We start from the raw sequence: 13,195 nt of genomic DNA on the forward strand, positions 1-13,195 counted from the left end.
TTCAGTGAAATGCAGTCATGCTGAACGATTAAAGGTGAACAGTCAAGGAAAGTTTGGTGATTGGGGTCAGAAAGCTTCCTCAGGTGATTTTATCAACTTGAATTCTTGACCAGCTGGGCAGTGTAAGGAAGGGATCAGTACTAAGATCCAGTCAGAAAATGAAATTTATAAAAATCAGCAGTAAACTGTTAACCTATGGTCTCAAAGCTTTCAACATCGTCTCTGCTGATAAGTTCCAAATATATATCTCCAGCACAGACCTTTCCCCTGAATTACAGAATCACCTGCCCAGTTGCCTTCTTGACATCTTCACTGGGATATCTAACCAAGTTTTCAAATTCAACATCCAAAACTAAGTTTTTCACCTTCAAATCTTGTTCTCTCAAAAATCTTTCCATTTCAGTAAATATCAACTGCATTCTTCTAGTTGCTCAATCTAAAACCTTGGAGATATCCCCAGTTCCACCCTCTCGCTGACGTGCCGCATCTAGCCCATTAACAAATACCTTGGCTCTTTTCTTGAGAGTGAATTCAGAATCCAGCCACCTCTCACCAACTGCACTGCTTACACCTGGTCCAAGTCACCACTGTTACTTCAGTAGCCTAATTAGTCTCTCTGCTTCTACCCTAGTACCCAGCTCTTCAGTGTGTTTTCAACACAGCAGCCAAAGTGACGCTGTTAAAACACAAATTGTCACTTCTCAAAACCTTTAATGGCTTCCCATGTGACTCAAAGCCTTTGTAGTGGCCTCCAAGGCCTGACATAATCTGTGCTCCCACCCTGTTACCTCTCTGACCTCATCTCACACAGCTCTCTCTTCACTCATTTCAGTCTAGCCACACTGGCCTCTTAATTTTTCAGACACACTAGGCATTGTCCCACCTCAGGGTCTGTTGTACTTGCTCTTCCTTCAGTCTGCTCTACTCTTCCCCAGATAACTGCATGGGTCCTTCCTTCACCCCCTTCAGTTCTTAGATGTTCCCTTTTCAGTGAGGCCTTCCTTCTTGATCTGTATTTCTAAAACTGTAAAATCCACCCCAGTCCCTAACCATCCCCCTCCTCTGCTTCATCTATATATTTATTGATTTATTTTCAGCACACAGTACTATGTATTTTATTTATTTATCTTCTTTATTGTCTAGACCCCTACCCTTGCTACTAGAATGTATGCTCCATGAAGGTAGAGACATTCATCTCTTTGTTCCCTGAAGAATCCCCAGCACCTCTGGAAATAGTGCCTGACACATTAGAGATGTTTGATAAAATTTGTTGAATAAATGAATCTTAGTTTGAAATGAGTCTCAGCCAGCATGTGGGCCTCCACCATCTCATTCACCAGGTTAATATCATAGATAATAATGCTGAAGACTCTAGTTTAAATGCTCAGATCTATTAGCCAGCCCCAGGATTTATTCTAACTCATTTTCTTTTCATAATTATGACTAATTTAGGATAAGGTTTAAATTGGATAAGATTCTATCTACTTTGCCACTTCTAATTTTTTTCTTGTGTAGTGCCTCATTAAACACTAATGCTTTTTTAATTTATAGAAATAATAGTGAATAAATACACTAATGTGGCATATAGAGTTAAAATCATTTTTTAACCCAGTGTTTATGTTTTTACTGTGAGTCTTACAAAACCCTTACCTATGAAAGATTAGCATAGGTAAGTCTTAGTGTAAGATGATGATTTAAGTGGTCAAAGTAGATATTTTTAAAACTACTTTTAAAGTAGTTTAACTAAAAATCAATTTCAAAACAAAAAAGAAATTAGTAATTTAAAAGTAAAATCAAAGTAACACCATCCAGGGTTGCTGGCTTGCATACCTAGCTGTCTATTTTTTCTACCTTGAAATCTATTTGCAAAAAACATTTTGTGATATGTGTCTAACTGAGAGGGTTTATATATACTTTTAATGTATTTACTAAAATATGCTCTGACACTTGAGTTGATATTAAAAATATCTCACATTTGAAGGTCAAAATATCAAATATCTTTCTAATATATCTCTGCAGTGCATTTCTAGGTCCCAAAGACCTTTTCCCTTATAAGGAATACAAAGACAAGTTTGGAAAGTCAAACAAACGGAAAGGATTTAATGAAGGATTGTGGGAAATAGAAAATAACCCAGGAGTAAAGTTTACTGGATATCAGGTGATGGTTTACTTCATTATCACTTGCTACATCTCATTTTTTATTTTAATTCTTTTTTGGATCTTTCTTATATGTCCTTTGTACTAATGATTACCCACCACCCATTTGAAGTCAGAATTATTTCTGGCTCCAGTAGCATTTTGGATTAAATGTACAGGCATACCTTGCTCTGTTGCAGTTCACAGATACTGCATTTTTTACAAATCAAAGGTTTGTGGCAACCCTGCATTGAGCAAGCCTGTTGGCCCCATTTTTCCAACAGCATTTGCTCACCTCATGTCTTGGCATCACATTTTGGTAATTCTCTCAATATTTCAAACTTTTTCATTATTCTTACATTTGTTATAGTGACTTGTGATCAGTGCTCTTTGATGTTACTATTATAATTGTTCTGGGGCACCACAAACTACACCCATATAAGACAGTGAACTTAATTGATAATGTTGTGTGTGTTCTGACTGTGCCACTGATCAGCCGTTCCCCTTTCTCCCTCTCCTTGAGCCTTCCTATCCCCTGAGACACAACAGTATTGAAGCTGGGCTAGTTAATAACCCTGCAATGGCATCTTAAGTATTCAGGTGAAAGGAAAAATCACACATCTCTTATTTTAAATCAAAAGCTTAGAAATGATTAAGCTTAGTGAGGAAGGCATGTTGAAAACTGGAATAGGCCGAAAGCTAGGGCTCTTGGAGCCAAGTTGTGAATGCAAGGGAAAAGTTCTTGAAAGAATTTAAAAGTACTACTCTGGTGAACACATGAATAATAAGAAAGCAAAACAGCCTTATTGCTGCTGTGGAGAAGGTTTGAGTAGTCTGGATAGAAGATCAAACCGGCCACAACATTCCCTTAAGCTAAAGCCTAATCTAGAGAAGGCCCTAACTCTCTTCGATTCTCTGAACACTAAGAGAGGTGAGGAAGTGCAGAAGAAAAGTTTGAAGCTAGCCGAGGTTGATGCCAGAGGTTTAAGGAAAGAAGCCATTTCTATAACATAAAAGTGCAAGGTGAAGCAGCAAGTGCTGATGTAGAAGCTGCAGCAAGTTATCCAGAAGATCTGGCTAAGATAATTAATGAAGGTGGCTACATTAAACAACAGATTTTCAATGTAGATGAAACGGCCTTCTATTGGAAGATGCCATCTAGGACTTTCATAGCTAGAGAGGAGAAGTCTGTGCCTGACTTCAGAGTCTCAGAGGACAAGCTGACTCTTGTTAGGAGCTAATGCAACTGGTGACTTTCAGTTGAAGCCAGTGCTCATTGAAATTCTAGAAATCCTAGGGCCCTTAAGAATTATGCTGAATCTCCTCTGCCTGTGTTTTATAAATGGAACACCAAAGCCTGGATGACAGCACAGTCTATTGACAACATGGTATACTAAATATTTTAAGCCCACCGTTGAGACCTACTGCTCAGAAAAAAAGATTCCTTTGAAAATCTTGATATTACTGCTCGTTGACAATGCACCTGGTCACCGAGAAGCTCTAATGGAGATGTACAATGAGATCAGTGTTGTTTTCATGCCTCCTAACACAACATCCATTCTGCAGCCATGGATCAAAGAGTAATTTAGATTTCAAGTTTATTATTTAAGAAATACATTTTGTAAGGCTATAGCTGCCGTAGATGATGATTCCTCTGATGGATCTGGGCAAAAGTCAGTTGAAAACCTTCTGGAAAGTATTCACCATTCTAGATGCCATTAAGAACATTCATGATTCATAGGAAGAGGTCAGAATATCAACATTAACAGGAGTTTGGAAGAAGTGGATTCCAAACCTCATGGATGACTTGGAGGGTTTCAAGACTTCAGTGGAGGAAGGAACTGCAGATGTGGTGGAAATGGCAAGAGAATTAGAATTAGAAGCAGAGCCTGGAGATGTAACTAAATTGTTGCAAACTCCTGCTAAAACTTGAATCGATAAGGAATTGCTTCTTATGGATGAGCAGAGTGTAGTTTCTTGAGATGAAAGCTACTCCTGGTGAAGATGCTGTGAAGATTGTTGACATGACCACAAAGGATTCAGAATATTATATAAACTTAGTTGATAAAGTGGTGACAGTGTTTAAGAGGACTGACTCCAGTTTTGAAAGAAATTCTATGGTGGGTAAAATGCTATCCAGCTGCATTGCCTGCTACAGAGAAATCATTTGTCAATTGATACTGCAAACTTCACTGTTGTCTTATTTTAAGAAGTTGCCACAGCCTCCCAGCCTTCAGCAGCCACCACCCTGACCAGTCAGCAACCATCAGCATGGCTGACCGTCCACCAGCAAAAATGATGACGACTCGCTGAAGGCTCAGATGATGGTTAGCATTTTTTAGCAATAAAGTATTTTTAAATTAAGGTATACACATTGTTTTTATAGACATAATGCTACTGCAAACTTAATAGACTACAGTTTAGTATAAACATAACTTTTATATGCACTGGGGAACCAAAAAACTCATGTGACTTGCTTTATCGTGATATTTGCTTTATTGCGGTGGTCTGGAACTGAACCTGCAGTATCTCTGAGGTATGCCTGTAATTCTTTTACCTTAAGAGGGTTCATGTCAATTGGTCACTGGAAAATTGAAGTTGACAGCTGTTTATTTTGAAAATCTTGAGTAAGCTGAACTTCTTCTAATTAGAATAGAATGATTCTTTTCATAGTCTGTAGTCTTTGCTATTTTTCAAAAATGTAATTAGCTAATATTTTATTATCTCTTAGGCAATTCAGCAACAGAGCTCTTCAGAAACCGAGGGAGAAGGCGGGAATACTGCAGATGCAAGCAGTGAGGAAGAAGGTGATAGAGTAGAAGAAGATGGAAAAGGCAAAAGAAAGAATGAAAAAGCAGGCTCAAAACGGAAAAAGTCATACACGTCAAAGGTTACTGAGAAACCTTTTCCATTGTTGTTAATGCTGTATGCATATTCATTAAAGGTTTTTAGATTACTTTTAATTCATTCACTGGGCACATAGAAATATATTAGCTCTGTGGAGCCTCTGCCTTTAGAGACAGTAATATATCTGAGGGGAATAAGACAGGTGATCTTAGATGTGAGGGTAACTGGTATTGACTCATAAGGGCTATAGACCCTGAAAATAGCACCTTCTCCGTTGGAGGAGGACTGTTCTTTAATCAAGGATGTAAGAATAGGTATTCCTCTTATAACAACCCCCAGGTGAGCCCTGAAGAATTTAGGAATATAAGAGACTCAGTACAATTTAGGACTATGTCTAGTATTATAGATGTAAATATAAAGATAGACTCTTTCTTGTCTCTCTGCTTTAAAGAATGTGCTTTGGCTCTTTATTTGTTCAGTTCTCATATTTCCAGGTCACCTATTCTATGTCAGACACTTGTACTAGATAGATAGTGGTGAGTAAATCCAACGCCATTCCTACCCTCATGTAACTTACAATACAGTGGGTTGGGGGGGGTGGAAACACAGAGTTAAAAAACAAATAATAACTGTAAATTCTGAAAGGGCTATGAAGGAAATGAATGGGAGCAGGGAACAACAGAATAAGTGTATCTATTTAGATAGAGTGGCCGGGCCTTTCCAAAAAGATGAAATTTATGCTGAGACCTGAAAGAAGAGCATGGGACGAGGAGCACATGTGGCAGAGCAGCAAAGCTCTGAGGGAAGGAAGAGTTTGACATGCCCTGGATTGAAAGAAGGCAGAGACAGGCAAGGGCTAAATAATGGAGACTGGCATGCCATGTTAAGGAGTTTGAATTTTATTCCAGATGTAACAATAATTTATTGGAGGCGTGACATGATCCCTGATTTACAAATTGAAGGTTTAGGTTTTTCATACAGTAATTTAGAAATACAATTGAAAAAACTATGATATTGTGGAAATTGTTCACCTTTTAGAAACTTAAAGCAAGGTAGATGGATCTTTGAAGATAAAGATGGGTACAAGTTTTGCTGCAATTGGTCTGTCACACAGTTGAATACTTGGACAAATTACTTCCATTTAGACTCTGGTATTTAGTGGCTGGATATACTTAGGAAATTCCTTAAAACAAGTATCAAGGGTTTCTTAGACTATCAACATTTTATTTTACAGTCTATAAAATCCACCCAACTGGCATACGGGTAAAATTGTATGAATGCATGTTACTTCCTGTACACCTAATGAAAAACATGGTATCTGCCTTAAATGGGGGTAAAGTTTGCAAATGGCAACAAAATAATTAGAATTTTCCCTAACAGACTGTATGTTCCATAGGGGTTATTTTTTAAGCTGAATTTCTTTTAACGTTTTGGACTTCATTTAAACACCCAATTGAATTTAATTTAGTTTATGATTGCCTGCTGAGCTTCTATGTAATGTGTTGCACCACCCTAAATTATCTAAGCTCTCTAAGGTACCTGAGGTATTTAATAGTGTGGATATGTGGCTTTTAAATGTCATTATTTCATCACTCTTGTGAAAGCCAGAAGTAATAGGGCTCATACCCGGGGTGGATTTATAATTTAAAGTAGTGAAGAGGTAAAGACATACTTTACTTACTAAGGCTTATCGATTTTAAATTAAAGAATCATTTCCTTTGCTTTCCTTCAAGATCACAACTTTCATGATCACTTAAGAACCATGATTTTTAATTTTCAATATCAACTGAATAACTTAGCACAGTAGTTCTCAAACTTTTGCATGCATCAGAATCACCTGGAGGGCTTGTTAAAACACTTATTGCTGAGTGTCAGCACCCCCCACCATTTTCTATTTTAGTAAGTCTAGGGCGGGGTCCAGGGTGGGGAATTAAATATCCAGTGAGCTGATGTTGCTGATCTGGGAACCACATTTAGAGAACCACTTACCTCATATAACCTCACTGCTCTCTTTGGCTCCCCAAATGCTTCCTTTTTGTTGAATATGGTGATTTTTTTTACATCTGTTTCTTAAAGTTGAATAATCTTCCTTTACCTCTAAACTTTTGGTTCACAGACTTTTTTGACTGCATCCAAGTTAGGTTGAGGGAGAAGTCCCACTTTCCCTCTACCTCACCTAATTCTGTTCTTTTGTGGAAAAAAAAGTTCATAATGAAGAGCCATAGTATAAGCACATTTGAGGGAGGTTATATATATATCATTTTAGCAGTAAGTGTATGTGTGATTCATATTTGAGCCATAACAGATACTAGAAAATTATAAGCAAAAAATATTATGCATGCAAGTTATTTACTATATAAAGTAGGGCTAATCAGAGAGCCTCACAACAAACTAAACTGATGATGATAGTAAACCGTTAGTAATCTTAGTTAAAAACCAAAGATAGCAACAGTTGGACACACAACCAATTCAAAACCATATTGATGAAACTGATGAAGAGTCCTTCCCCAAAATTACAGGAATTGTGACGATCTGCATAAGCACAGTAAGAGCTTTCTAAGGTTACCAAATATAGCTTGGCAGCCAGATTTCTTAGTAGAATACCGAATGTGACTCATTAGCAAAACATAGTAATGCCCTAATTCTAGTCTATGTATATCAAATTATAAAGCTTAAAAACTCACTTGTAGGATTACTCGTAAGTATCCTTTGTAAGCGCTATAAATTTTGGGGAGTTCTGCCTTATTATCTGTAAGAACTGCAAGTCAAGGACTATTACTTGAGAATTACTATATAAAGCAACTACTGCATTTCAATAATTATACTGTATTTACTAGGAAAACAAAAGTATTTCACTTTTTATATCATCATACTTGATCTAAACTTTAACTCCAGGCACTCCATGTTTGGATTATTAAATCCCTGCTTTCCCTCCTTGTAAAAAGTAAAAATGGAGTCATTTTAAACTGACATTTTGGGCTTGGTTGGTAGTTTCAGTTAAGTAAAATAGAAGCAATGTAATTACATATTCTATCACATAGCTAGAAGATATTTTCTCTTTGAAAGTTGCATTTTAAAATATTGATTGTCTCAGGAAGCTCAGATTTGCTAATTCATTTCTGTAAGACCAAAAGTGACTTGCCTTAATGAGTTTTGCCTTAGCTGTTATTTGCCATGTGCTTAAAGATTCATAAAATTTCTCAAAAAGGAAATGTAAGTGAAATGCTACATTTTATTTTCTTAAAGGTGCACAGTGGGGCCAGCTTTTGATCACTTTAATGCTGTTCTGCAAAGCAGCTCTGGCTGCAAACTATAATTGTATTTTCATCTTCACTGTAGAGTTCATCTTGGTTTCAAATGCAAGTTGATAAGAAAAAAAGGGCTAGTTTACCAGTGTGGCCTTGAGTTCTTAAATAACTATCCATAATTTAAAAGATTAAAGTTAATTCATATCATTTAGTGATAGAAAAGTTTTGTCAAGATCATTCCATGTATACCATTAACCAAACAGCTTCCATAAGTGTTCCAACATGAATATCCATATAGTATCCTAGATAGTTTACCTTGCTTCTCTAGACCTAACATTCTACTGTGAAATGATGGGGAGGGACAAGGAGACCTTTAGGGTGCCTTCTAGCTCTGTAGCCTTCCTAGAGTGGTGTCCGTCAGCTATATTTATTCATTGACAGTGTTCCAGGTATGTGAATCTCTATTTTCTGCTTTTAATATCACACTGCTGGAAAGAACTAGAAGGTTATCTAGTCCACCTCTACTTCCTTTCCAGCTGGTTAAACTGAGGCCCCGTGAGGTGAAATGACTTGTCCAAGGTCACCTAGCTCAGTCGTGGCACACTGCCATGTTGTATTGGTATATCCTGTATCAAGCCACAAAGACTGGATATAGGTCAGCTACTTCTACATTTCTTACTTACATTTGTGCATTTGGGTTTCTACTTTTGACTGTACTTTTTAACTTGTCTGAATATTTAGAAATCCTCCAAACAGTCCCGGAAATCTCCAGGAGATGAAGATGACAAGGACTGCAAAGAAGAAGAAAATAAAAGCAGCTCTGAGGGTGGAGATGCCGGCAATGACACAAGAAACACAACTTCAGACTTGCAAAAAACCAGTGAAGGGGTAAGAATATACCTGTAATTTCTCTTATCTTCCTATTAACTTAGAAGACATTTTGCCTCAGAACAGGTTTCATATCTCAGCATTAGTAAACGTTGCCTTAGTAAATGGAGAAACATTCTCAGCTTGACATATACATTCACTCACAGCTCCTGAATAAGTGATCGGATGCTTAAGAGTCTGAGAACAAAAGAGAGCTGGGTGGGAATTACACCTGTCTATCAGTTTGGAACTCTGACAGGTTTATTCTTTTTTAAACTAACTTCAGCACCTTGAGAGTTTTTTAGAAGTCAGGCATGAAGTATTGAAATTATGAAATGCCACCTCAGAATTTGACAGTTGTATTTCTTATAAAATGAATGGCATGTTCAAAATAGGGTATTTTATACTGCTCCTTCTTTCTTAGAAGCAGTATGTAATTTAATATACCCATGGGGATTATAAACATTTAAATATTCAAGCTATATGTGAATATTAATGTTTAAAGTAACCAAGGGGAAAACTTGTACACTTTGAATCTTGTTAACTTTTGTTAACCTGTGTTAACTTCAAAGTCACAGGCAAGTCCACCTTTGTAAAAGTTTTAGTGAAGGCAGATTTTGCCCCTGGTCATTTTCCATGAGTCTTTATGAAGACTAATTGGACAGCGGCAAATCATTTTAAAACAATACTGATAAAATAAATTATTATTACTCTTTAGTTAAATTCTGGTTTCAGCTGAGTTCTTGCTTACTCTTGTCATTACTGTTTACCTCTCAACTGTCTCCTCCTGCTTCCAGTTACCCATAATTTTTCCCAAGTTATGATTCTGTTTATTCCCTTGTTTCTCTCACCCAGCTCAGTTTACTCCATCCTCTGCCTGTCTTCCTTCTCTTGACCTCTCTCCAATAAATAGTCCTCTATCATTACCTTTGCCTGCAGCCCTCCCAGGGACACAGAGCTGCTAACAGTCACTAAAGGCTTGAGTACCTGACTTGGATTTGATTTTCTTTTTATCTCACCTGCTATCTTCCTTCATCCTAGGTAACTTCAATATGTATATAGCAAAAACTCCCTCAACTTGTCTCCCCTTTACTGCCAATCCCATTTCTAGCTGTACTTCCCGTGACAGAGGAAGAGGTAGTTTACACCCGTACTACTCAGTGTGTGGTCTGCAGACAGGTAGCATCAACATCACCTGGGGGCTTGTTAGAAATGCAGAATCCAGGCTCAACCCCAGAGCTATTGAATCAGAATCTGCATTTTAACTAACCGCCCAAGTCATTCATATGCACATTAAAGAGAAGCACTAATCTGCACCTTCCTATCACCAGAGTCCAGAATATCATCTCCTGCTTTCTCCAAGGCTACACCCCATCAGTGGTCCCCTTTCTCTCCTATACTTTTACTTTCTTTTCTGCTGGCTCCTTACTCTCTGCCTATAAACAGTATCAGGTCTCCCTTAACCTTAAAGATACCTCCCTTCCACCATGTATCCTACTCTTTTCACCTTTCTCTTCATCTCTAATTTCTTAAAAGAGTTCTTTCTTCTCCCAGGGTCCATTTTCTCAGCTACTCATGCCTTAACCCAGGGTTCCCCAACCCCCAGGCCGTGGACCGCTACCTGTCAGTCAGAGACCTGTTAGGAACTGGGCTGCACAGCAGGAGGTGAGCGGCGGGCGAGCAAGGAAGCTTCATCTGCTGCTCCCCATTGCTCGCATTACCGCCTGAACCATCTCCCCCCCGCCCCCCGCACCCCGTTCCGTGGAAAAATTGTCTTCCATGAAACCCAGTCCCTGGTGCCAAATAGGTTGGGGACCGCTACCTTAACCCATGGCACTCTTGTTTCTTCTTTGACCGGTTCATGGAAACTGCTCTTGTAAAAGTTCCTAGTGATCCTCTCATTGCCAAATCCAGTGTCTCCTTTAGTCTTTATTTTACTCTGCAGCATTTAATACCATTAGCCACTTTCTCCTCCTGACTTTGCCTCCAGGTCACCAGTCTCTTCTGCTTTCTCTCCCAGTGGCTCCTCAGTCTCCTTCTAGAGCACTTTTCTCTAGGCTGTCTTGGCACACTTCCAGTCTGAAAGCTTCCCCTGTTTCCATCTTATGCACTTATGTGGTTTCAGCTGTTATGTATTACTGATGACTTCTCACTCTGTAGCTCTTGCATTGTAGATTCATTTTTCTAATTTAATAAAACCATTTCTACTTTAATAACTTGAAAGCACCTCAGAAGATAGTTGCTACTAGAAGTAACAACAGCAGCAGAGTCAGAGTAGTAGTGGCTAACATTTTTACCATGTGCCACATACTGTGTGCTAAATGCTGTACGTGCATTTGATCCTCATACAAATCCCAGGAGGTAGGTGCAGGTGTTATCTTCATTTTGTAGCTGGGGAAACTGAAGCTGAAAGGATTGGCCCAGGGTCACACAGCTAGTCAGAGAGCCTGAATTTGAAGCAAGAGCCTGAGATCTTTTTATTTTTAACCTGTTTCTAATAATATAATTTTATACACAAAAGGATATATATATATAATATAAAAATAAAGTAGTAAGCATGGTAATTTAATGAATACCAGAGACCCTACCACTCAGCCAAAACTAGAACATAACAATAACTTGTATCTATATACATGTTCTTCCCCATCCTATCTTCTTCCTACCCAGAGATAACCACTAGCGTTGTATTTATTATTTCTTTTCATTTTCAGAATTTTAGCCCATACCTAACATATACGTATATACTTAAATAATAATTTAATTTTGCTCATTTTTGAGCTAATGCACATATGCAAGAGTTTCTTTAGGGTATGTAAACTCACACTGGACATGCTGAGTCATGAGTTTAAGGTTTTTAACTTTACAAGGTAATGCCAAATTATTTTCCTAAGTTGTTGGACCCGTGTATACTCCCACCATCAGTGTATGAGTTCCCTGTGACTAACTGGGCATTGTCAGACTTTAAAATTTTTGCCAATATAGTGGATGAAAATTATAGTCTAAATTTGTGATTCTTTGATCAATAATGAAGTTGAGCCTCTTTTCACATGTTTATTGACCACCTTTGTTTCCTCTTCTGTGCAGTGCTTGATTTTGGTTTTTTGCCCATTTTCCTGTTGGACTTCTTTTCTTACTGACTTGTAGGACTCCTTTACATATTCTGGATTCTAACTACTATGGGTGGTCATATGCATTGCAGATATCTTCTCTAAGCTGTTAGTGAACAGACTTTCTTAATTTTATTGTAGTCAAATGTATCAAACTTTTCTTGTTATGGTTATCGTTTTTCTGTCTTGTTTAAGAAGTCTTTTCCTATCTCAAAGTCAGAAAGGTATTCTCCTATATTTCCTTTTAAAATTGTAAAGTTTTGTTCTTAACATTTCAGTGTTTAATCCATCTGGAATTGATTTTTGTGTATGATGTGAGATAGGCTCCCACTGCATTTTCCCCATAGCATAACCATTTGACCAGCACCATTTGTTAAATAGTCTCTCCTTTCCTCTCTGATCTGCAGTGTCATCTGCCCTATAGCCATGGGTCTCTCTCTGGGTTCTCTATTCTGTTCCTTTGGTCAGTACTAAACTTTCTTAAATTTTAGTAGCTTTATAATGTGTCCTGATATCTTGCAGGGCAAGTAGCCTAATTTTTTTTTTCAAATATTTAATAGACATGGTCCAGGATAGAAGGTCAGAGGGGCTTTTTTTTTCTTGATGGGAGAATATACAGCACATATGCTGATCAGAATGATCCAAATATGGAATGATCACAAAATAATGATGTAAGAAAAAATTGCCACAGTAGTGCTCTTCAGAAGGCAAGAAGGCATAAAATCTAGTGCACATCCAGAAGAGTTACCTTACTCCATCCACTGAAGCAGGAGGAAATGCAGAGTGGGCACAGGGGCAGGTAAATGAGTACTTGGGGTGAGAGCATGCAAAAGTTCTCATCTGATTGCTTTTATCTTCTTAGGAAGCAAGGTTAACATTTGAGAGTGAGAACAGGAAGAAGTGTTGAAAGTTTAAAGAGAGAGGAAAAGGGATAAATTAGTTACTTAGAAGAACAGAAGACTGATTGGACTTGGGAAATGAAGTTGAATT

At 37.9% G+C, this 13,195-nt stretch overlaps 2 protein-coding genes across 2 annotated transcripts in view; one reads left to right on the top strand and one right to left on the bottom strand.

The window, feature by feature from the left end:
• Positions 1-13,195, top strand: part of HDGFL3 (HDGF like 3) — a 75,551-nt gene that overhangs the window by 56,963 nt on the left and 5,393 nt on the right. The window contains exons 3-5 of the mRNA XM_057544673.1: positions 2,020-2,158; positions 4,868-5,026; positions 8,973-9,119. Coding sequence (XP_057400656.1) covers positions 2,020-2,158; positions 4,868-5,026; positions 8,973-9,119 — 445 coding nt within the window. The remainder of the gene's footprint in view (positions 1-2,019; positions 2,159-4,867; positions 5,027-8,972; positions 9,120-13,195) is intronic.
• The window catches only part of TM6SF1 (transmembrane 6 superfamily member 1), a 53,387-nt gene that overhangs the window by 6,762 nt on the left and 33,430 nt on the right, over positions 1-13,195 (bottom strand). The gene's annotated exons all lie outside the window — the stretch shown is intronic.

Source organism: Balaenoptera acutorostrata, chromosome 3, assembly GCF_949987535.1.
Source record: "Balaenoptera acutorostrata chromosome 3, mBalAcu1.1, whole genome shotgun sequence".
Classification (NCBI taxonomy): domain Eukaryota; kingdom Metazoa; phylum Chordata; class Mammalia; order Artiodactyla; family Balaenopteridae; genus Balaenoptera; species Balaenoptera acutorostrata.